Source organism: Capra hircus, chromosome 19 (assembly GCF_001704415.2).
Source record: "Capra hircus breed San Clemente chromosome 19, ASM170441v1, whole genome shotgun sequence".
Taxonomy (NCBI): Eukaryota; Metazoa; Chordata; class Mammalia; order Artiodactyla; family Bovidae; genus Capra; species Capra hircus.
The window spans coordinates 17,378,065-17,402,121 of NC_030826.1; the positions used below are offsets into that span (position 1 = coordinate 17,378,065).

A 24,057-nucleotide genomic window follows, 5' to 3' on the forward strand; every position below is an offset into this window, starting at 1 on the left:
TAAAAAAGAAAGGCCTAGTGGGACTTCTCTGGCAGTCCAATAATTAGGACTTGGAGTCCTAATTTCACTGCTGTGGCCCCAGGTTCAACCCCTGGTTGGGGAAATATCCCACAGGCTGCACAGCGTAGCCAAAAAAAAAAAAAAAAAAAAAAAGCTATGCAAAATGACTTTATAGATCAAATCCCAGTATAACAGATCTTATAAAAACACAAGCTCTGTTTAATCCCAAGATCCAAAAAAGAATCCCAGTCAGTATCTCATGTATTCCCAAAAAAGAAAAGTGGAAAAATTCTGTAGAATTCTTTATAAAACATCGAGACATCGAGCTGCCCACACTTGGCGCTGTCGCCCTTTTTCAAGCCTTTCCCTAACCTCTCCTGCCACCCCCCATTCCGGGAGGCTTAGTGGCTGGTGCTGCTCTATAAGCCATTTCCCGGCCCTCTGCCCAGTGCTCAGCAACTCTCTGGACAGAACTGCACGCTGAGGAGAACACTCCAAGGGGCTGGGAAGGATATTTCTCAAATCTGTCTCCCCAGTTCTAAAAGACTAGGAAGGAAGAGTGCTCTAGATTAGCTTTGATCCTCCCACTCCACCTTATGCACCCCACAAGGTGGCAGCCACTGCTTCTGTAACTGGCCGATCTCCCTGCCCAAGCTATCCTGACATGGCAGAAAATCTTAGACCAAGGACCTGAGAGCTCATACCCCCAAGTTAATGTATACCTACGTGTTGAGCATGATTTTGCACAGCAACATATACTTCAGAGATGTGATGGCCTTGGGGCTATCGATGGAATCATAACCCTCGAAAGCCTCATAGAAATATGAGTATGCAGTTTTCCAATCCTTCTCCTCTGCTGCATGGATAATACCTGGGCATTGAAAAGAAAAGGGTAAGAACCATATGAAGTAACAAAACCATAAAATATCACAGCTGAGAAGGGCCTCAAAAATCTATCCCAACCTCATCTACTTATTGATGTGGTCAGGGAAGAATAAAAGACCTGCCCAAAGTCACTGCCATCTAGTGGCAAAGCTGAGATTAGAGCCCAGGTCTTTGAACTCCCAGTTCAATCATCTGCCAATATTAATCCCAAACAAGTTAGAGACCCAACTAAAGGGGATCCTAAAAGCCACATATGGTCCTCATGCGTCTCTTCACCACAGCAGTCCCACCATCCTTTGGAACCACTGGACAGGCCATGCTCTCTCTCCATGACATTATCTTCACAAGTCAGAAAGGCGACCCAAACATCTCTCCCTGCTCTGCCCAAATTACTGGCTTTAATAACATCAACCATTTCTTTCTGATAACTTTTCTAAGCTTGGTATTTTTAAGCAGCTTTCATGAGAGGGGAAAAAAAAAAAAATCCAACCTCTTATATAGTCTCATTCCAGATACTGGTCATTTACAATTTTATAGATATACTTTTGCTGTGATGCAGTCAATACATGAATTTCATATAATGCCAAATTCATGAACCTAACTGTACACAGTTAAGCAGTATTTCTTTAGGTTAATATGCTACTTATTTTTATCTAACCAATTCTCTGCTGTTTAGAAGCTGGCTTGCTCCCAATAAGCCTAACTTTGACTGAACCTGCAATTATTACCAACCTATGCTATCACTTGGGATGACATGAAAAATAGTACTTTCTAGCTTGAAAGGCATCTAAGCCTAAGATTCTCTGTATCAGTTCTAACCCTGCCTCAGCCCCATCCATGTGTCCACCTCAGAACTTCCCCATTTTTTTCACAGCAAAGTGCAGAAGAAAGTACTCAGTATTCTGGAGTAAAAGGATGAAACTGCTCATATATGACCCCAGGGGATCCATGTTTCCGACTCACCTGTCATATACCTGTGTGCCTGGCACACCAGTTGGGAACTTCTACTTGATAACCACTACTGAGTGGTATGTGCCATACCCAGGGCTTTTACTTTACCCAGAAAGCCTCCTGTTTAGCAGCCACAGGAATCAGGCCCTTATACTTAACTATAGAGGCCTGGGGACTTCCCTGGTGGCTCAGACAGTAAAGAATCTGCTTGCAATGAGGGAGAGCTGGATTCGATCCCTTCATTGGGAAGATCCCGTGGAGGAGGGCATGGCAACCCACTCCAGTATTCTTGCCTGGAAAATCCCCATGGACAGAGGAGCCTGGCTAGAAACAGTCCATGGGGTTGCACACAGTCAGATACGACTGAGCAACTAAGCACACAGGGGCCTGGAGAAAACCCACCCTGCTCTGTAGCCAAGGAGATGTCCCTCAAAAATATCCAGCAAACTATTATTAACACTGCCAAATTCAATGAGACAAATGCCCATTTTCCTTTCCTCCCCGTCTAAAGCTAGAATAGACCAGATGAAAAATAAGACTGGTATTAAAAAAAAAAAAGTAAAATAAGGCCCAAGAACTGGTATACTGCATTCTCAAACACATTAGCAAATGTACACCACATGAGGACTATAACCATCGGAACTGGCACAGGACTTTTAAAAAAACAAAAAACAAAAAACTAGCCTGTTACTCATTCAACACCAATATTAACAAGGGCCCACCATTTGCCAAGCAGTGATATAGCTGTTATAGAGGAAATAAACATGAATAAGGTGCTGAAGCAGCTCAGAGTCTCACAGCAGTCATCAAAACAGACAGGAGATTAGTATCGTAATACATACCAAAGAATACACATTTCACAGGGAAGTCCAAAGTGAAGAAGGCACTCAGGGTTTATAAAGGAGACATGCAAGCTGGATCTAGAAGGATGCACAGGACTTTGTCAAGGGGACAAGACGGAAAGGGGAATTCCAGGCAGAGAATACACAAAAGCAGAGCACAGGAAGTCATTTGGTGCCTAGGCCTGAAACCATAGATGAGCGCAGAAAGAATGCCTTCCTTTGGAATGCACTGTTAGAAGAGGATAATGCAGAGGCACTGGATTTACATGAGCAGATTCGTGTTTCCAAAAAAATGAGGCCAGTAAGCAAGATGGATCGGGAAGTGACAGGGATGTTCAGGGCAGTGAAAAGACCATGCCAGTGGTCCAACGGCATTCATGAGAGCAGTGACTGCAGAGATGGAAAAGAAAAGGCAGACGTAGAGACAGACTCAACCTCATCCGGTGACTGACTGGACACGAAGGGTGAAGAAGAGGAAGGGAATCCAAACCACTCCAAAGAGAACAGCCTGAACACCTGAGTCAGTAATTATACCACTAATGAAAATAGGAAATGTAGAAAAGAAGAGTTTGAGGGGAAGAGTTAAATAATAATTTTGGGTTCTGATGTGCTGAGATTCAGATCTACAGAACATTTAGGTATGGAATTCGGGACAGAGAAGCTACCAGAAATCTGGATGAGGAGGCCATTTGTGTGTTACGCAGTAACTAAAGCCACGGGAAAATATGAGATGAGACAGGAGAAAGGGAGACCAGGAAGAGAAAAGGACTAAGAAAACAACACTGAGGAACACCCACACTCGAGAGACGACAGAGGGAAGAGAGACTGAGGACAAGTCAAGGGAGGAGAGCCGAGGAGACACTGCTGTCAGAGAAGCCTGGAGTGCTCAGCAGTGTCCAATCTCCACGAAAGTCAGAGATTACAGGGCATTAACTGTCTTGCAACGAATCAAAAGACACCAAAGTAATGATATTCTTCCAGCTTTTCCAATAAGCTTGACTGAAAAGGAGAAGACAGAAATTTTAAAAGGACAAAGGACTGTGATTTTTCAGCTGGGGTAGTTCAAAGACTGAGAGGAAGATCCCAGTGGAGACAAAAAACTGGACTTGGAAAACTGAAGACTTTTATAAAGGCAGGCAGAAGGATCACACTTAATAACGGGTAAAAACAGACAGTGATACAAATTCTAGGGAGGAGAGAGAAATAAAGAAGGTGCACATAAAAATGGCCTCTATCTGCTCTGAGAAACATGATGCAAGTTCATCTCCTGACCATGAGGAAAGAGCTTAAGGAAAGTGCCAATTTTGGTCAAAGCAAGGTCCTGTGATAAGAGCTTACATTCATCATCTCATCTACTCCTCACCACCATCCTGTAAGGGGGTACAATTATCATCACCATTTTTAGGATGAACCAAAGATAAATTAAGTAACTTGCCCAATCACACAGCTAGAAATTCGCAAAACTAAAATTTCAACCTAGAAAAGCCATTTTCTAGAGCTTCTGCTCTTCACCTGAATGACAAAACATGCCAACTGACATTTACAATACCTGAGAGGCAAGCACCTGGGAGCTGTTATCTCCCTCTTACAATTTTACATGAAAACAAAGATTGCAAAGAGGTAACACCAGGCCTTAAACTAGTCCTCTGCCTTAAACTAGTCCTCTGCCTCCAATCCCAACACCCTTCAACAATGATAATAAACCATTACTAATAAAAGCTGCTGACTACAAGTATCTACTGCCAATCCATGGCCTGCCAGCCCAATTACCACACTCCATAAGAAGGCAATTCACTACACTCTCCTGTAGGGGTGGGGGTTGGGGGTGGAGTCCTTTCCTCAGCCTTGATATGAGGTCCTTTAGAAAAGTCCAGCATGCTTTACAAAGGTCTCCAACTGTCAAGACACTTGGGTTAGTCCAGTCCTGGAAAGAAGTGATACTCAGTTACCATCCTGAGTAACTGACAAAGATGGAAGAGAAGGAAGAGCTTTCTAAAACCTAAATGAGACCTCTCTAGGATGCTGGTGCCAACAATCAGCTTGCCTGTTCAACCACAGATAAGCAAGTTCTTAATATAATTTAGGCAGTTCATAGCAAGTGAAGAGGATGGGGGGCAGCTAGGTAGAGGGGTAGCCTTCCAACTGGTTTCCGTGAGGAAACCTGAGCCAAAACAACCAATTTTACTCTTCAGTCCCAACTCCCCATTCCTTCCACCTGTGAGGTAAGACGAGCTTTAAGAAAACATCACATGAGTTTCTAAGGGTGTTACCTGACTGCATATCCAAGGTGGCCTGCAATTTAGGGGGGCAGTAAATGGCATTTGCTGTGGTTCGAGCAGAGGTTAAGGCAGCTCGGGCTTTTGGCAGGTTGCTCAGGGCATGGTAGGTTTTGCTTTCTAAAAGCTGTACTTCCACCAAAAGGGCTTTGTCATCCATCTTTTTCAACTCCCGAAGCAACTGAGAACCTAGAGAAAGAAAACACAGATACCCCTTTGTTAGCTACAATCTTAATACTTTAATACCGTACTATTTACCTCTCTCACCCTTATAAGAACACTCAGGATAAAGAAACCTGCCTGAACTATAAAAGAGGTTATCTATTCACAAGATTTAAATTTTCTGCTAAGGAGTTGTTTTCCAAAAGAGAAACACAAATCTGTTTGAAACCTTTCTGCATACAAGACATTACAGCCAAAAATGCTATGAGCTTACTCCTAAGATTCAAATAAAGTGGGAATCCCCACCCAGAAAATGCTGAAATTACTTATCCAGTTCAGACAGGCACTTGATCTCACTCTATGCCTGTCCAATAATCCTAAGACTGCACAAGAAACATGAGGCACTAGGGTTGGTGGGGAAAGCAAAGAGATTAGGATATACTAATGTTCTCCAAATACCCCTTTTCTTCCCCAGGCTCAACATCATTAATTTAGTCATTCAGTTCAGTTGCTCAGTCGTGTCCGACTCTGCGACCCCATAAACTGCAGCACACCAGGCCTCCCTGTCCATCACCAACTCCCGGAGTTCACTCAAACTCACATCCATCGAGTCAGTGATATCATCCAGCCATCTCATCCTCTGTCATTCCCTTTTCCTCCAGCCCCCAATCCCTTCCAGCATCAGAGTCTTTTCCAATGAGTCAACTCTTCCCATGAGGTGGTCAAAGTACTGGAGTTCCAGCTTTAGCATCATTTCTTCCAAAGAACACCCAGGACTGATCTCCTCTAGAATGGACTAGCTGGATCTCCTTGCAGTCCAAGGGACTCTCAAGTCTTCTCCAACACAGTTCAAAAGCATCAATTCTTCGGTGCTCAGCTTTCTTCACAGCCCAACTCTCACATCCATACATGACTACTGGAAAAACCATAGACTTGACTGGACGGACCTTTGTTGGCAAAGTAATATCTCTGCTTTTGAATATGCTACCTAGGTTGGTCATAACTTTCCTTCCAAGGAGCAAGTGTCTTTTAATTTCATGGTTACAGTCATCATCTGCAGTGATTTTGGAGTTCCAAAAAATAAAGTCTGACACTGTTTCCACTGTTTCCCCATCTATTTCCCATGAAGTGATGGGACGGGATTCCATGATCTTCGTTTTCTGAATGTTGAGCTTTAAGCCAACTTTTTCACTCTCCTCTCACTTTCATCAAGAGGCTTTTTAGTTCCTCTTCACTTTTTGCCGTAAGGGTGGTGTCATCTGCATATCTGAGGTTATTAACATTTCTCCCGGCAATCTTGATTCCAACTTGTGCTTCTTCCAGCCCAGCGTTTCTCATGATGTATTCTGCATAGAAGTTAAATAAGCAGGGTGACAATACATAGCCTTGATGTACTCCTATTCCTATTTGGAACCAGTGTGTTGTTCCATGTCCAGTTCGAATTGTTGCTTCCTGACCTGCAAATAGGTTTCTCAAGAGGCAGGTCATGTGGTCTGGTATTCCCATCTCTTTTAGAATTTTCCACAGTTTGTGGTGATCCACACAAAGGCTTTGGCATAGTCAATAGGGAAATGTAAGTCAAAACCAATATGAGATACTACTTCACACCCACTAGGATGGCTAAAGTTAAAAACAGACAATATCAGCAAGTGTTGGTGAGGGTGCAGAGAAATTGGAACTCTCCTCATACATTGCTGGTGAGAATGGACAATGGTGTGGCCACTTTAAAAAGCAGTTTGGCTGTTCCTCAAAAGCTAAAGAGAGTCACTATATTCCAGGAATTCTACTCCTGGGTATATACCCAAAAGCAAATCATGTCCACAGAAAACCTGTTTATAGCAGCACTCATAATAGCCAAAAAGTGGAAACAATCTCAGTGTCCATCAACCTGATGAAGGGATAATATAGTACAATGGAGTATTATTTAGCAATAAAAAGGAATGAAGCATTGCTACATGCTACAACATAGATGAACACTGAAAGCATGCTAGAGAAAGAAGCCAATCACAAAGACCATACACTGTGTGTTTCCATTATGTGCAATGTCCAGAAAAGGCAAATCTACAGAGGCAAAAACTAATTAGTGATTGCCTTGGGATGATGGGCACACAGAGAGAACGAATGGGGGATTAACAGGAAGTGACAACTGATGGATCCAAGGTTACTTTCTAGGGTGATGAAAATGTTCTGAAATCGGGTAGTGGTGACAGTTGCCCAACTTTGTGAATAGACTAAAAACCACTGGCCGTACACTTTCAAAGGGTGAATTTTATGGTCTGTGAATTATATCTCTATTAAAGCAGTTTTTTTTTTTTAATGCTACTTGTTAGAACCATATGAAAATAGCACTTCTGCAGGATAAGAATTACATACTGGCAATTTTTCAACTTAATACATCATGAAAGTCATGTTCTTCCACCTGGAGAAAATAGTCCAGCTATATCCATTAATTTTTTTAAAAGCAGCAGGCAAAGATTTTAGGGTGCTTAAAGGCCAAAAGAAGCCTTTAGCTGGCCCACTTTAGGTTTCCTGTATGTATTGACATCCAGTTAATTTTTTGATCTTTAAAATTTATTTTAATGATAATTATAAACAGATATAGTAAATTTAACGGTCAATAAATACTTGCAGTTTCACCTTTTTGTTCTCTAATGTTGACAGATAGTTTCTTAGAACTTCTAAATGCCATTTTTCCATGACAGATTCAGTAATTGTAAGCCACTTTAAATCTTCTAAGATATAGGCAGAATATAAATTATTAATACATAACTAATAAGAGTACCCAGGTTCAGAATACATTCATTTAACTAGCTAAGACGGAGGGGGAAATGGCAATGCTCCAGTATTCTTGCCTGGAAAATTCCACGGGCAGACGAGCCAGGTGGGCTACAGTCCATGGGGTCGCAAAGAATCGGATATGACTGAGTATGCGCACACACACACATACACAGAGCCAGCTAAGACACTTTACTAGCTTCCACCAGCTTACTTACCCAAATGCAATGCTTCCTGGTACCTCTTGGTATCAAAGTACAAAGACACCAGTCTTGCCTAGGAAAGAGAAAAGGCATTGACTGATGGAAAAGGGAGAAAAAAAGCCAAAGAAAGAAATCAAAGATTGACAGTCACAGAACTGTTACTGCTGAATATTCAAGTCCTGATGATAGCATCAAATTCAGCCTAAAAAAAAAATCATCTAGCCCATGATATTATCTCCTATTATAGCCAGTGACTAAACCACGTTGCTGCTTACTTTTCTGAGCCAAGCAGCAAGTCTGTATCAAAGCTTCAACCAGAGTAATTCACACGAGCAGGTCTACTACTCACCATTTTGGGTGCACAGATAATACAAAGCTGCTGAAAATACTTTTGATCAGGATGGTGTTATTTATATTCACAGTCTGTCAAACGTCTAGAGACCTGAGATCAGTACTAACGCAGGCACATACCTCCAAAGCTTGGCGTAAGAAAGTTCTCTTCTCTGATTTGGCCCATTCGATGCACTCTAAACACAACTCGACCTGCAACAGGGAGAGAGTATATGCAACATTATGTCCTCACGTTCTTCCCACAAGCCTTGCTCGGGGGAACAGCTGTCATTTCCTCCTTATGCATTACTATCCATGTTTACTGTCTCAGGAGCATGCCTTGATCATAGTATCTCAAGATGTATGCTGCTGCTGCTAAGTCGCTTCAGTCATGTCCAACTCTGTGCGACCCCATAGACAGCAACCCACCAGGCTCCCCCATCCCTGGGATTCTCCAGGCAAGAACACTGGAGTGGGTTGCCGTTTCCTTCTCCAATGCATGAAAGTGAAAGGTGAAGGTGAAGTCACTCAGTCGTGTCCAACTCTTTGCGACCCCATGGACTGCAGCCCACCAGGCTCCTCCGCCCATGGGATTTTCCAGGCAAGAGTACTGGAGTGGGTTGCCATTGCCTTCTCCGCTCAATATGTATAGCATACTGGAAAATCAACTTGGCTTTTTACACACAGAGTATATTTGTGCTTAGACTGTGCTCCTTTGGAAAAGAGCTTTGTCTTCAAGATTCCTCATCTACTTTCCCAGGAGGGACCCAGACTACATATGCAGTTCTGGAATGCAGAGTTAGTTCTATAATGGCTGAGACATTTTTAAAGCAGAAATTTCTCCCTGAATAGTAACAGTAATGTGTTCATATGACTATATCAGTCATAAAGGGGAGAAATTCTCAGTCTAGGCACAAGTGTCTTACTCTTCCAACAGTTGCTTTTAAGATTCAAAAGGCCCAGCTGACTCTTTCCTTCCGGAGTCTACAAAGCGCAAGTAACAATTCTCATCACAGTAGAGCAAACTTAGCTTGTATGAAAGTGAGCAAAAAGAAATTAAAATTAGCCTAACACTTAAAGGGGCTTTTTAAACTTTCTATAAAAGAACTCCGAACTCCCAGTTCTACCTGCTACCCAAGCAGTAATGTCCCATACAAAGTAACTAACTTAAGTATTCTAAGTCAGGTGGTCTACATGCCATCAGGTATCCTTGCCACAGGAGCTCTGCCAAGTACATATTAGGTGCCGCAGACCATCTATCACTTCTGTTACTGCAAGTTTATATTAAGATTCACAATCAGAGCATAAGATAAGAAGAAACTGAGCTTTCCAGAAAACTAACTGGTAAAATAAAGCTCAGTAGATAAATGAATGCCTTTACATGGTATTTGGAAGATTCATCAGCAAGAGCCAATGAAAACTTTATAACTCACCAGAGGGGGACCCCTAGTGGCTACTCAATCCCCAACTCTAAACTCAACCACCTTCATGAATTCTACAACACGTGAAATAAAAGCAGGCCAATCACAATTTCAGTTTTATGTTCTAAAAACCAAAATCAAAGTAAGATTTCTGTTCATACATGAATGGAGCTGAAAATATTTTGATGAATATTTTTAGCAACAAAAATAAAAGTCTTTAGTCCTCCACGTTTTGGGGGACTAAGAAACGCTTACCAACAGTTCTACCCAGCAGGTTTAACAATGCTGAAATGAATGCCTAGGCTCCTGATTCAGTAGTCTAGAATAAAAAGCTGGCCTCTCTGATGTATACCCCTAGTTAAGAAACACTGAGTTCTACCCTAGCATCCCATCTGTCCCCATTTCCCTGACAGTACAGATGTTAAGTGACCCACCAAAGGTCATGATCAGCTGTTAGGACCAGAACCTGACCCAATCTCAACTTACACTTAGTAAATTCAGGTCAATAGAGACATTTTTCCTACAGCAGAGAATTTTTACATGAACTATCAGTTTCCAATTACAGGGTACATGATTTGCAATATCTAGGATTATAATCGGTGAATCCAGCGTGTCAGTTCTCAGAAAAAAAATTTAAAGGCCACTCACTGCCCTTTTGTTCGAGAGGCTTTGTGCTTTGTTAATGCTAACAATGACTGATAAAGGGGATAGATAATAATACACAAGAAGTCCATGCTTCTGGAGGAAGCCCTAACTTGAGTACAAAAACTTAAAACAGTCAAATTAGATATTAATGTTTTTAAGCTTTAAGTAAATAACACTAAACCATTTTTTATATGCTTTTATTCACTAAATTCCTAAGGGAAAAAAAAAGTTAACTACTATTTTAAGTGTGAAATTCTCTAGCACAAACTCCCTTTTTTCCATTAAAATAACCATTTAATTCAACAGGATTTTTTGATGTAAGGTTTCTTAAAATGTGCTACTGTGCTTCAGTTGGATAGACTATACCAAAAAATGGCCTCCCAAAGACACTGCCTAGACATACCTGGAAGGTAAAATCAATTCTGGAATTTCAGCTCACTCTTTGGTTAAGGATCTGGTTGTCTTCTTTCTCCCCTCTTCACCCTAAATCTCTACTCCCCTTCTCCTTGCCAACCATCCCAATCCTCAGTCACCCACCCCACCCATACAGCCTCACTTCCAAGGCAAATGACCAGAACCTAACCTGAATCACATCAGCTTCTGGAACACAGCAAGCTGAAGACCATGGTGTAGCTCTATCTGACTTATGATGAGTCACCAAATACAAAAAGGCAAGGAAAATCCCTTTCGCATACTCTTCGTGTCAAACTCCCCAACACTTCTAGATCTCTTCAGTTCAGTTCAGTCGTTCAGTCATGTCCGACTCTTTGCGACCCCATGAATCGCAGCACGCCAGGCCTCCCTGTCCATCACCAACTCCTGGAGTTTACCCAAACTCATGTCCATCGAGTCAGTGATGCCATCCAACCATCTCATCCTCTGCCATCCCCTTCTCCTCCTGCCCCCAATTCCTCACAGCATCAGGGTCTTTTTCAATGAGTCAACTCTTCGCATGAGGTGGCCAAAGTATTGGAGTTTCAGCTTCAGTATCAGTCCTTCCAATGAACACCCAGGACTGGTCTCCCTTAGGATGGACTGGTTGGATCTCCTTGCAGTCCAAGGGACTCTCAAGAGTCTTCTCCAACACCACAGTTCAAAAGCATCAATTCTTCGGTGCTCAGCTTTCTTCACAGTCCAACTCTCACATCCATACATGACTACTGGAAAAACCATAGCCTTGACTAGACGGACCTTTGTTGGCAAAGTAATGTCCCTGCTTTTCAATATGCTATCTAGGTTGGTCATAACTTTCCTTCCAAAGAGTAAGCATCTTCTAATTTCATGGCTTACCAATGTCCTAAAACTTCGTATTTTGCCCCAGGCCTCAACACTTCTATGACAGTGATCCACCTATGCCTTGCTCCTCTATCCTTTCCCAATACTCAATCGAAGAATTTTAAAAGAACCTACAATTTTCCACTCTCCCAAGTCAGAGGTCTTGGGTCACGTAGACAAATGCAGTAACAATACCCCATGGTTAAGTCAATAAACTTAACTCTTAATTCAACAAAATATCTCCTGAGCATCTACCACGGAGAAGGCATGATCCATACATTCCTTCCACAAATACTAGTTAGGTAGCTTCTTTGGGCCAAACTACTCTAAGTGTGGAGGTTACAGCAGTGAATAGGACACAGTAATTATCCTCATGAAATTTAGCTTCTAAGTAGGAAATGAATGTTAATAAGCAAAATAAACATGAAGAAAGCAGAAATAGGGTATTTTAGATATGGTGATAAAGGAAGGTCTCTGAGGAAACGAGATGGAAACAAAGACTTGAAATGATGTGAAGAAGAAAAAAGGCTGTGTTAAGATCAGGCTGAGAGTGAGACTTCCCTCGCAGTACAGTGGTTAAGATTTCATGCTTCCACTGCAAGGGGCACAGGTTAGAACCCTGGTCAGGGAACTAAGATCTCGCAAGCCACACAACATGGCCAAAAGAAAAATTAGATGTATAAAAATGCCCCAAAGTTAGAACAGTTTAAAGCCAGTGTTACAGCTGTAAATAAAGTGAAAGAATAGTATGGCAGGTGAGGCCAGAGGTAGCCATGGTTAAGGAACAGCCATGAGTTAGGAATAAGAGAGAAAGGCGCTGTAACACTACAAGGCACACAGGGCTTCATCTGAATGAGACTGTATCACAGGAGAAGAAATAGAGGAAACGTTCAAGCAGCCATCATACAGAGAATCATCAGAAATATAACATGTACAAATACAGTGTACATCACTGCAGAGTTTAGATCACAGTAACGTCAGCAAGGAAAAGTCTCAGAGGAGATGGTACTGGACATGGAACTCCAGAAGGGAAAGGTGCACCATGAAGAGTGTACAGGCCTCGCTCAGCAGACAGTCAAGTGCCCAACAGGCCGGGCATGTCTGGTACACGTCATAGAGTACCAGGAGATCAGAATGTCCTGCTAAGCTGTACTGGAGAGGAACATGAAATACGGACTCTGCAAGCAATCGAGAGCCACTGAAGGCTCAAGTTAGGGGGGAACAGAGAGGAATAAGATGTTGAAAGGGTTACTGGGTAGGATATCTCTCAAAATGGTGGTACAAGACTTTTGCAGTAGTCTAAGAAATAATTAGAACTCACTGTACATGAACAATACCTCCAAAAAAAAAGAAGAAATAATTAGAACCCAAACTCGATGGCAGTTGTACATAGAGAACAGATACAAAAAGAGGTGGAGAATAAAGATTGGAGAGAGTTGCACTGACAGAATTCAATAAATAGTTGGGTGCTGACATTGCTATGTTGACTTTGAGGTGCAGACAGAACTATCTGGATGGTTCATAATTTACTCCAAATCAAGCAAATAACCTGTAATCCACAAAAATTACTGAAAGACCTGCTAAGTGGAGTAAGACTCTGGCTCTTGATAAAAAGCTAGACTACTAATCAATAAAAACAAACAAACAAAAAAGATCAACAGGTCTTACTTAGCACTAATACGACATTGACAATAAAAAGACACAATCTGTAAGAGTGCTCCCTTTCACCCTAGGGTAAGACAAGCCTCTAGTTGACAAAAAAATAAAATAATGTACAATGAAGAATAACAATGTACACACACAGTTAAAAGGAGGGCCTAACCAGACATGGAGCCACAAGCCAAAGGCCAGTAAATCCCACAAACCAATTACAGGAGAGCACCAAATTATGATTTGGATAATGTGGATACAGGAGGAGGAGAACTGACCATCAAACAAATGTAGTTCTATCCACTGAGCCAGCGCAGTTATAGAAAGAGGCAAATTCCAAGAGTTCAGTCAAAGAAGCAGCTTGGATAATTAATTTTTTCTGCCTAAAATGTTCCAAGTAACATTTATTAGTCTGTTTCAAGCTAACATTTATTGTTCAACTCATTCTAAGGCATCCTAATTCAAACAAAAAATGTGGCATCACTTTTTCATGAGTACAAATACAATTTTTTTTTTAAAGTCAGGGTTACACAAGAGTAACACCTCTTTGAAACACCACCTTTTCTTTTAAATTATTCATAAAAATAAGTCTAATGCTTTGGTTCAAAAGGCAGCCATCTACACATCTATTTTTGATCTATCATCAATAGTAAAAACAAATGAACTTGAAGACTTCTCTAGAAATAAATTTTCTACAATGAAGTTAGTTTATGGTGTTTAAACTAGGCTTCAAAGAATCATTAAGGAAAGAAACCAGATTTTACAAACAACATGATTTCAAAGTAAGATCCATTAAGTGCTAGGTTTCTGAAGTTCCCCACTGTTTATTCAATATGCCACTAAGCCCCTTCACATCCTTTACATCCACAGGCGCCATGGCAAATAATGAGACATGTAACTACCTACCAATTTCCTACCCCTGCCTTTATACCACTTGACATTTTATATATTTGTTCATTATCTGCCTTCCTCATTAAAATACAATCCCCATGAGAGCACTGTACAGTTACAAATGAATCCCTAGCACTGTAACAGTGCTAACACAGCACGCATTCAATGACTGCTGAGCAATACAGAAAAGACAACAACTGTATTCTTCCTACAAACAGGTTCAAGCAACCACCACACACCCTGCTTGAATCTACCACTTTTTACAGAATGAGTTTTAACTGTGGTAGCGTCTCCTTCTCCGGAATTGCAAACAGTAATTCTTTGCAAAGAACTGCAAGAGGCTCAGCGATTCCAAAGAGGCACTTTTCGGTACAGCTCAGGGTCCAGTCTGAACTCGTAGAGGACATGGACAGGTATACCAGTCACTTCAGGACACACGAGACAGACAGATGGATGCTCAGTCAATAAAGGCATAAATGCATACAAGACATGCCAAGCAGGGATGCCACGGGACTTAATTAGTGCTCACTAGGAGCTCTGTGACACAGAGGTACCACAGACACAGAAAACATTACAAAGGTGTGGCAATACAATACCTCAAAGACAAGAATCAGTTTGTGACCCTGATGTAATGAGGATTCCAGGGACCACTGACAATCTCCACTTACAAAGCAAAGCATGGAACAGACCCAAAGTATCAAATGCCCTGCAACAAAGAGAAACTGACATGATAAGTCCTGCGCTGTCCTCCCAGCCGTCCTTTACACATTACCACTGCAGTGCAGGCAGGCACTTCCTTCACTGAAACAAGACTTTGCTCCAAACAAGACTTTGTCTCTTTTGTCATTCAAGTAGCTTACCTCCTGTCCTGTAGCTGCTTCCATATCAAGAAACAGATCAAGAAGAGATCGGACCAGACGAGCAGCTTTAGCCTTGCTGATGGAATTCAAGAAGGGTCGCACATACTTCAGGAGTCCTCCAAGCTCTGCGGAAGGCAATTGTGACAGGAAAAAGTACCCATCAATATTAGGGACAAAACCCACTAAAAGATGACCCAAGATAATAAAATCAGTACCTATGTCTGGAAGCAGTCAAAAGGAAACTTAATAGGAATTTAAAGCATTCTCAGCAGGTAATAGAGTAGCAAAAAAGTTAACAGCTTACACCAAATCTGTATTCCATTCCCCACTTGGCCACTGGATTACTGTGAGGATCCTGGGACATGCTCGAGGCTCTCTATCTCATGAGTACAGCAAAGTACTCACACTCTCAGAAAGCAGTACTCTAGAACAGGAAATATGCCATGCCTCAACCACCTTGGACAAAATCACTTCCCCACAATCAACAAATTTATCAGGTTACAGAGCTAATGGAAATTTTTTTTTCTAATTTCCAAGACTGGAAATCTCAACAGAGACCTTCAATTTCAGGTTCCTTTTTTCCTCCCTTCCTAAAGTTATGCCCAGTTTAGTCTTTTCCCAATGTAACTTGCATGGCACTCTTCTGAATCAGTTTTTCACATGAACGTTAGGGCGTCTGTCCCCTAACGTTGTACTGTACCCTTTTAAAATTCCTCACTAATCTACAAACCCTAAGTCAAACCATGACAAAAAAGGTGACCACCACTGAGGCTTCTCCCCCTCTTGTGTGAGAAAAGAGGGTGGCACAGTAATCCTAAGGGGGCACCTTTAGAAACAAGAGTGAGAATCAGACAATATTTCAACTGACCAACTAAGGAAGTACTCCTGGAATGTAGGTTAAAATTACTTTAGTGTCACTGCCTCAAATTGTAGACTCATCCTCCTGAGAACTTGAATTCAGGACAAGCAAACCTCCCCCTCCAGAGAATGCTAATTAGGGGTCTTGAAATCCTCATCTGCCAGCATAGCCACAGAAACCACGGGGCCGTGTCAGGTATAAAAGGAACTCTATACAGAGTAGGAAAGTTCACCCTTCCCTCCATTCGCCGGTCCTGACTTGGGACTCCCACCGCCTCAGATTCTCCCCCACTCTATCACTCCATTCACCCCCGCACTGACTGCACACATGCCTGCAGCCAGGCCTCGCTCATGCTGCACTGCCACCTGGAATCCACCCGTCACCCTGACCTACGTAGAGCTTAGATGCCCTTTCAAGTCGGTGAAAGTCCTACTGAGTCTTCCGTGGCAATGCCAGGCTACACCCGTTTCTCTCCCTCAAATTCCTTGTGCACTTATGCAAACTTCAATTACATAATCATAGCTTTTTAAAAGTAGTCGAGTGCAACGTCCGTTCTTCTACAGTTTCCTATTATCCTGGAACAATTCTGAACAATCTCTAGTGACAGAAATATTCAGAAAGCAGATGATTCCAATCTTGGTCAAATTCAATTGTTCTTTTCTGAAACATAAGTCTATATCCTCTTTCCACATGGCTTCAAATATTTGAAGATAACTATCACTTTATCTCCTTGGGCACAGCAACCCACTCCAGTATTCTCGCCTGAAGAATCCTATGGATGGAGGAGCTTGGTGGGCTACAGTCCACAGGGTCGCAAAGAGTCAGACGTGACTGCTGCAACTTAGCACACACGCAAGTATCTCCCTAAATGTCCCTTTCTCCAAGCTAAATAGCTTTAGCTATTTCAACTGTTCCTCCAACACCCTGGTTTCTAGATTCCTTGTCACCCTAGTAGCCCTCCTCCAAATAAATTCTGGTTTGCAAATGTACCACTTGTGGTACCCAGAACTGAAAACAATGTTCCACGTAGGGTCAGACCAGTAGAGTTATGGCTCCGTTCTCCTGATCAGACTGCCACATGTAACACAGGAAAGCATGTTTTGCTTTTGCTAACAGCACTCTTTGTTCAGACTGAGTCCATAAGGTCTTTGTGCAGACAGGTTCCTCTGTTCTGATAAACAGTTTAAGTCTATAACTTTTTCCTTTCTACACAATTTAGTCTTGCTGGCTTTGGCAACAACCCTGAATCCTAAATCTGTTCTCTACTGTACTGAATCATCCACAGAAATAAGCACACCTTCTGCTATGGCTTTAGCCATATGCCAGATGCTGTCCACAAGAACAAGTACAGATCCCTATGGCTTGATGCTAGAGACTTCCCTCCAGGTCAACAATTGATCCATTTGCCATGCCAAATGTTCAAAAACTCTGCTTACATCAGATATGTTGTTTATATCATTATTCCTAACCAGGGGTTAGCAAACTATTTTTGTGAAGGGCCAGATAGTAAATATTTTCAACTTTGTGGGTTATACAGTCTCAGCAGTAGCTACTCAACTCAGCCATTGTAGTGCAAAAGCAGTCATGGGTAATATGTAAACAAATGGGCATGGCTATGTTCCAATTAAACTTTATTTACAAGAACAGCTGGCAAGCCATTGTCCATGGAGCCCTGCAAATCTGATAAGGCCAACCAAAGAGAACTAGGGTGAGTTTGGGATAATTTTTTCTTAACAAACCCACTGCTTTATATGACTAAAACCTAATCAAATAATCTGTCCCAGAACTTTACTGATGATTACCACCTTATAGTGTCTAGACTTTGTTCTTTTCATTATCTTTTTGAAAAGTGGAATAATGTTTGCCCCTCCTTACTTTCCTTATACCTCTCCATCCTCCATGAGTTTTCTCAGAATCACAGTGGCTCTATAAACATATCTGCTACAACCATTCTTTTGATATTAAAAGACAGAAATTGTCAGAGCCTAGAAACTTGAACTTATTGAAAAAGAGAATCTGCTCTCTCTTCTCTCACCTACCTTGGCTTTAATTCTCTCTTTCTGGTGTTATTTCTATCTTTTTCTTAATCATTTTCCTTCCTGGAAAAGGCAGAAGTGAAACATGAGCTAAGGAATCTGCCTTTCTCTCTAGCATTTGCTAGCACGACAGTATCTTTTCCAAGTTATTCTTTTTGATCTAACAGAAAAACAAATGACGTCTTAGTTACCAAAAGACTCAGTTCATTTTTCATTTTAGTCTATTTTTGTTTCTTATTCATTCTTGATTATATTCCCTGTTTCTTTACATTTTCACACATAATGATTTTTTAATTCTGATAGAATCATATTCACTTCTTCATTCTTTACTTACTGAAGTTATTTGCAAATGTATGACCAAAACTTCCTTTACAGAACCTAGCACACTCCTTTAAAGAGTCTCAGGCTATGAAATCTGCAGGTCCCGAGCCGAGAAATCACGCCTGATAATGAAGACCACAACTTTCAATCACAAGCATGCATCAGACAGTCTTATTCACTAATTCCCAAGTTGTCTACTGTCCAGCAGGGACCCTACCTCTCTGAGCAGTGCAATTCTAGCCATATATGAAATGCGTAACAAAACAAAACTGAAAATTAACAGAACAGACAGATGTTCTGTTCTCAGGGAACCCCAAATTCAAAGTAAAGAACACAAACTGATCAATTATTAATAGCAAAGATAGGTAAATGAATGTAGGCCCCAAACTTCCTTAACATACTCCTCCAAGTCTTTCTCAGAAAACAATGATAAGTAACCTGGAAACATTTCTGAAAGCTATTATGATTCACCTGTTAAAGAGTCCAGTAGGTTTCCCTGTACACTCGTAAACTTCTCAGGTATGGTTCACAGGGAATGGGGGGCAATGAACAAGCGGGGAGTAAAGCAGGAAATATAATTTCAAGCAGAACAGTAACATTTTCAGACAAGTTTTCGGAAACACTGACTATACTACATGCTGTTTTTAATTATCCATTCTACTTGAAAAAGTAGACATCTGAATGGTTCAACAACAGAAAAATTATTTCAGGGAATTCCCTGGTGACTGTGCTCTCACTGCAAAGGGTCCAGGTTCAATCCCTGGTCAGGGAACTAAGATTTCACAAGACGTGCAGCACAGCCAAAAAAATAATAATTTCACCTGGCTTTCTAATTCAGGAAAATTACTTTATTAATTATATTTCATGTAGACTAATCATTAAAACTGTTTTGCAACATTAACTGACAGGCAAAAGGAATCCATATACATGTTAATAGAAGTCAGCATACAATGAAAAAACCACCACCCACCACTGATAACTCGTAAGTGAATAACTATGGAAAGCAATAGCCTTTATAACTCAAGGTCATGAGCTTAGTAGAACTACATGGATTCAAATCCTGTTTCTCCCATACTAACTGGGTACCTGTAAGATACCTAACTTTTCTGTGCTGAGTTTCCTCAAGTATAAATGGATAATAGTATCTACCTTATCAGGTTGTTTTGCTAATGCATACCTATCATCCTCTTGGATAACAACATAATTTGGGAGAAAGTAATCCACAAGATCAACTATGTGTAATCCATTCTAATCAGATAAGCTCCAAATTCACTTTAAAGTTAACTAAAATCATCCATGTTAAGTTTAAGCAGGCTACTCTGAATACTATTGCCACTTCACTGGTCAAAGGCCTTCCTGGTCAACAGGACTCTCTCAGTCCAAGGACACGCCCATCATCAGAATATCACCTGGAGCCTGGAAAGTCAATGGTTCCATTACAACTAGACTAAGCAACAACAGGTACAAAGTCCTAGGTACCAGTGGAGAAATCATGGGAAGGTTCTCTCCATTTAATGTCTTACTCATTGAATATCAGGAAAAAAGGACAGCAAATTACTTCCTTGGATACAAAATCCCTGGTCATTTTGAAAGCAGGGGCCTCGGTACTCCCACCTGAAGTACATCAGAACAGATGCATGAAACCACCGAAGACTGCTACTGCCCACATGTAAGGGAATGAAGTGAAAATCCAAAGCAGAAACAAACCACAGGTTACTGATCCCAACAGAAATAGGATTCTTCCTTCACCTGCAGAACAAAAGCCACCCTGAAAGAAATGAGTTTAAAGGCCTCTTAAAAAAAAAAAAATAAAATAAAGGCCTCTTAACTTCCTGACAGAAAACTGAAGCTCAACAAGTGGGCAATAAAATGGAACTTCATTACCAATAAACTGTGTGGATGCAGTCCTATATTCCCTCACTCCAACAAAAAAAGTGAAACTTCACGCAGCATCTCAGGTAAGAGAAAGCAACCCACTTGGTCACTTACCTGCAGCTTGTCCAGTCTTGGCCAGGAGAGACCCCAGTTCCAGGATGCTCTGCTCCTTGACCTGCACCGCCTCCTCATCATTCTCCTGAATGTCACGCTTCACTGGGAGAGGAAAATGCAAACCCTCTTAAAATTCTGACAAAAAATGAAGACTAAAGGAAATTTCACCCTCACAAGACCACACACAAACTCAGCAAAACACAAATGCTAGAGAGCTTTAAAAGAAAAAACCTCTAAACAAGAAAAAGTAAATTGATCATGCAGTACATGTCCCATTTATCTATCTCAGCAGAACAGATTCCTCTCTTTGGAATTTAAATATGCCTTTTCATTCTACCACTCAGACTTTCCCTCACCCACATACACTGGCGATTTCTGTTGCTGTCACTTGCCTAATGCAAAATTTAAGCACACCAAGTTCTTTATGCTTGTGGAGGAATACCCCATGCCAGGCGCTGTCAGAATATCAAACATACCTGTCTGCATATTCACCTGCCACGAACTAAAACCAAATGACCAAGTTACAGATAACTGTAAAGTCAAAAGTCTTTCAATAAACTTTAGGCCTGTGGAGAACCTCAGCTGATGGATATGTTAGGGATAAATAGGTCTACAAAGCCATTCAGGAAAAAAAATCCTGTCACAGCTCCAGTGTGGTCCTTAGGAGGGAAGCTAGTTTAAGGGATTTGGGAACTGCTTAAGTAACTGTGCTAACGGTCCCTCTTCCAACTCTTAGTAACTATTCTACCACTTGAACACTGGCCAGCCTCTTCAAGCTTGTAGTGATAAGTTTAATAATCATCACTAGCTATCACTTCTCTTACAAAGCATCATGACTTGACAAAAACCAAAATTTTGATACTCCATGATGGAGTCTGGAAAAAGTAAGGCTGTCAACCATCATGACTCAAGCTTACTCTAACAAAGAAGCTTTCAGTGAACTCTCTCCTAATACAGTCGGCAAGCAAAAAATACTGATTATAATGTTTACCATAATTCCCACTTTATAAAAGACAATATAGTAGGCACTACACACACAAAATAAAACCCATGCTTCTCACATTAGTTGTAAATACTAGTTTGTATCCACAGGATAAAAATACACATTTAAAAACACACACACACACATTGAGATAACTCTAATTCTGAAACTGTAACTGACTTAAGTCAAGATCAGAACTTCAAACTGAAATACAGCCATTATTTACCAACATCATCCATTCACTGATGCATCTTAACCCCCACTTCTTCCCTTTTTCTAGTAGCCCCAAAGATAAAGACATCAAGATCCTGTCACTGTCCTTTCTTCATGAAAGTCAGGAGTACCAAAATTCAACGGACTAATGAGTCAACTGAAAAGTCAATAGCCTGGAGGTCCCACATACACGTGCATTCTCGAACTACTTGTTGATTCAATCCGAATCTTCTCCAGCTACATTAAAAACATCACTACTGCCTGTGTAGTGAAGAGCTAGCCCTATCTGAACCCTTGATGGATGAACATTTAAAATCCCTCTGTGTCATCATAAGTTTATTTCTGTTCACACCTGAATCCCAGTTAGAAAACTGTCGGCAGCGACCGGCTCGGGCTCCCACGTCAGTTCCTCCACTTGCATGCAAGGTGTAAGACAATCATACTACAGTGCTAAGACGTTTTTATTTCATTTTCTCCGGCAAAGGGCAGCCGTCAGGTTCCAAAGAGTTCGCGGAACTCCGCGGCTGACAACTAACTCTCTGAACTCTCTTCCAAACCTCTCCGGGAAAGTCTAGGACGATTAGTCACCTCCTCGGGCCGGGAGGTCCCACCCCAACATCTGGTTCTCACACCCTACACGGGAGGGGTAAAGGAACCTCTCGGCCACCTCGCCAAACCAAATGCCAACCTGAGGTGTGTGCCCCCTCGGTGTCTCAAAACATACTCAGGAAGAGCCCCTGCAAGCGGAGCTTTCCGCGGTGGACTGGCAGAAGTAGCAGCTCCAGCGTCCGGAGGAAAGGAAACTCGAAGAGAAGAAGAGCGAGCGCTCGCGCTCCCACCCGAGCAGGCTGGGCTGACACCAAGGGCGGGAAATGCCTGTCCAGAGCGGGTTTCTCAGGCCCTCAACTGGAGGTTCTCAGACCAGCTCGCGACAAAGCCCGCCAGCCGGCCGGCACCGCTCGCGGTCCCGGGCCAGCCCGCACCGGCCAGAGCGGGAGACAAGGCTGGGGAGCGACGGGGCCCCGGCTCGGCCCACTCTCCCTCCGCGCGCCGAGCCCACCGTGAGTCAGCAGCCGGCGAGTGGACGCCGGGCTTGCCTCGGGGCTTCGTACCGGGGTGGGGGCCCCGGGGCTCCAGGAAGCTCCGAGCGGCCTCGGGCCCCCGGCCCGGCCCCCCTCACACACACACACACACACACACACAGTGAGTCAGCAGCCCCGGTGCCGGCTAGCCCGGCCGCGCTCCGCCGCCGCCGACCGACACAGGCCGAGCTGGGCCAGCGGGGACAGAGAGGGCGCGCGGCGACCTTTACCGATGGAGTGGAGGATGTCGATGGAGGCCTCCCGGTCGGTGCTGAGTAGAGACTGAGCTCTCTGGAACTCCACCACCGCCGCCGCCGCCATCTTACCGCTCTCACACCGTCCCCGGCCGCGGCCGCCGACGCCGGAAACACACGCCCGGAAGGCCCGCCCTCGCTCCCGCCCTCCTCCACTCCCGGAGCACGAAGGGAGCTGTAGTCTCTGCGCGGGGGCCGCGGAGGAGGGCCGAACGGTGAGGATGGGAGCCGGGGAGCTGGCCGCCCACCAGCGAGGCTCTCCGGCACCGCCTAGCGGCTACCCACGAACAAACTAGGCGGTGCCTAACCATTGCGAGCCCGAGACTAGTCCCCAGCCACCCACAAGAGGCCTCTAAAACCCCTCGCTTGCCCTTGAGAGAAGTGTTTGAGTACCCGCCTGGGTATTCAGTGAAAGCTGTTTGGCTTTCTTTGTAGCTTCCACATTCAGCCATTTATTCAGGGCAATAAACAATCTCATAAAGTGCTCACTATTTGGCTGACAAAGAATCAGTTCAGTTCAGTCGCTCAGTCGTGTCCAACTCTTTGCCACCCCATGAATCGCAGCACGCCAGGCCTCCCTGTCCATCACCAACCCCGGAGTTCACTCAGACTCATAGCACTATTCAAATGCTTTCAAGCGTCTGGCAACACGTGGGAGGGACACATGCACACACACACACACACACACACACACACACACTTTTCAGGCTAGAATCCTACAGAATCCTAGCCAGCCTGACTAAATGCACCAGTGTTGGAGGAAACTGATGTTAGAAAGTGAAATATCTTTGCCCCATTCACTGAGTTAATCCCTCTTGGGGGGGGGGGGGCGGTCACATAGAAGTCTAACAGCTACTTCAAATCCCTAGCTCAATGAAGAAAAAATGGTTTTTTCTCCCCCAATGTCTCCAGTGCCTTCAACTAATATTACACACATCTAAAAAGCTGTCAAATAGAAGGGAAAAAAGACCTTCTTTGTGCCCACTGAGAGTTGAGTTTAAAGGAAGTACTAAAAAGGAATACAGACAGTTCAGCATGAAGATCTTTCTGCGGGTGAAGACAATCCAAAATTGCAATAGCCTGGGACCTTGCATTCCCCTGGTTAGGACCCTGAGCTTCCACTGCGGGGTGCACAGGTTTGATCCCTGGTCAGGA

General features: G+C 42.8%; 1 protein-coding gene across 1 annotated transcript in view; it reads right to left on the minus strand.

The window, feature by feature from the left end:
- The window catches only part of PSMD11 (proteasome 26S subunit, non-ATPase 11), a 29,796-nt gene extending 6,772 nt beyond the window's left edge, over positions 1-23,024 (minus strand). Inside the window, exons 1-7 of the mRNA XM_018064243.1 lie at positions 22,879-23,024; positions 20,372-20,473; positions 15,167-15,291; positions 8,566-8,637; positions 8,110-8,167; positions 4,949-5,143; positions 727-871 (exon numbers count right to left, since the gene is read on the minus strand). Of these exons, the coding sequence (XP_017919732.1) occupies positions 727-871; positions 4,949-5,143; positions 8,110-8,167; positions 8,566-8,637; positions 15,167-15,291; positions 20,372-20,473; positions 22,879-22,969 (788 nt within the window). The 5' untranslated portion in view covers positions 22,970-23,024. The remainder of the gene's footprint in view (positions 1-726; positions 872-4,948; positions 5,144-8,109; positions 8,168-8,565; positions 8,638-15,166; positions 15,292-20,371; positions 20,474-22,878) is intronic.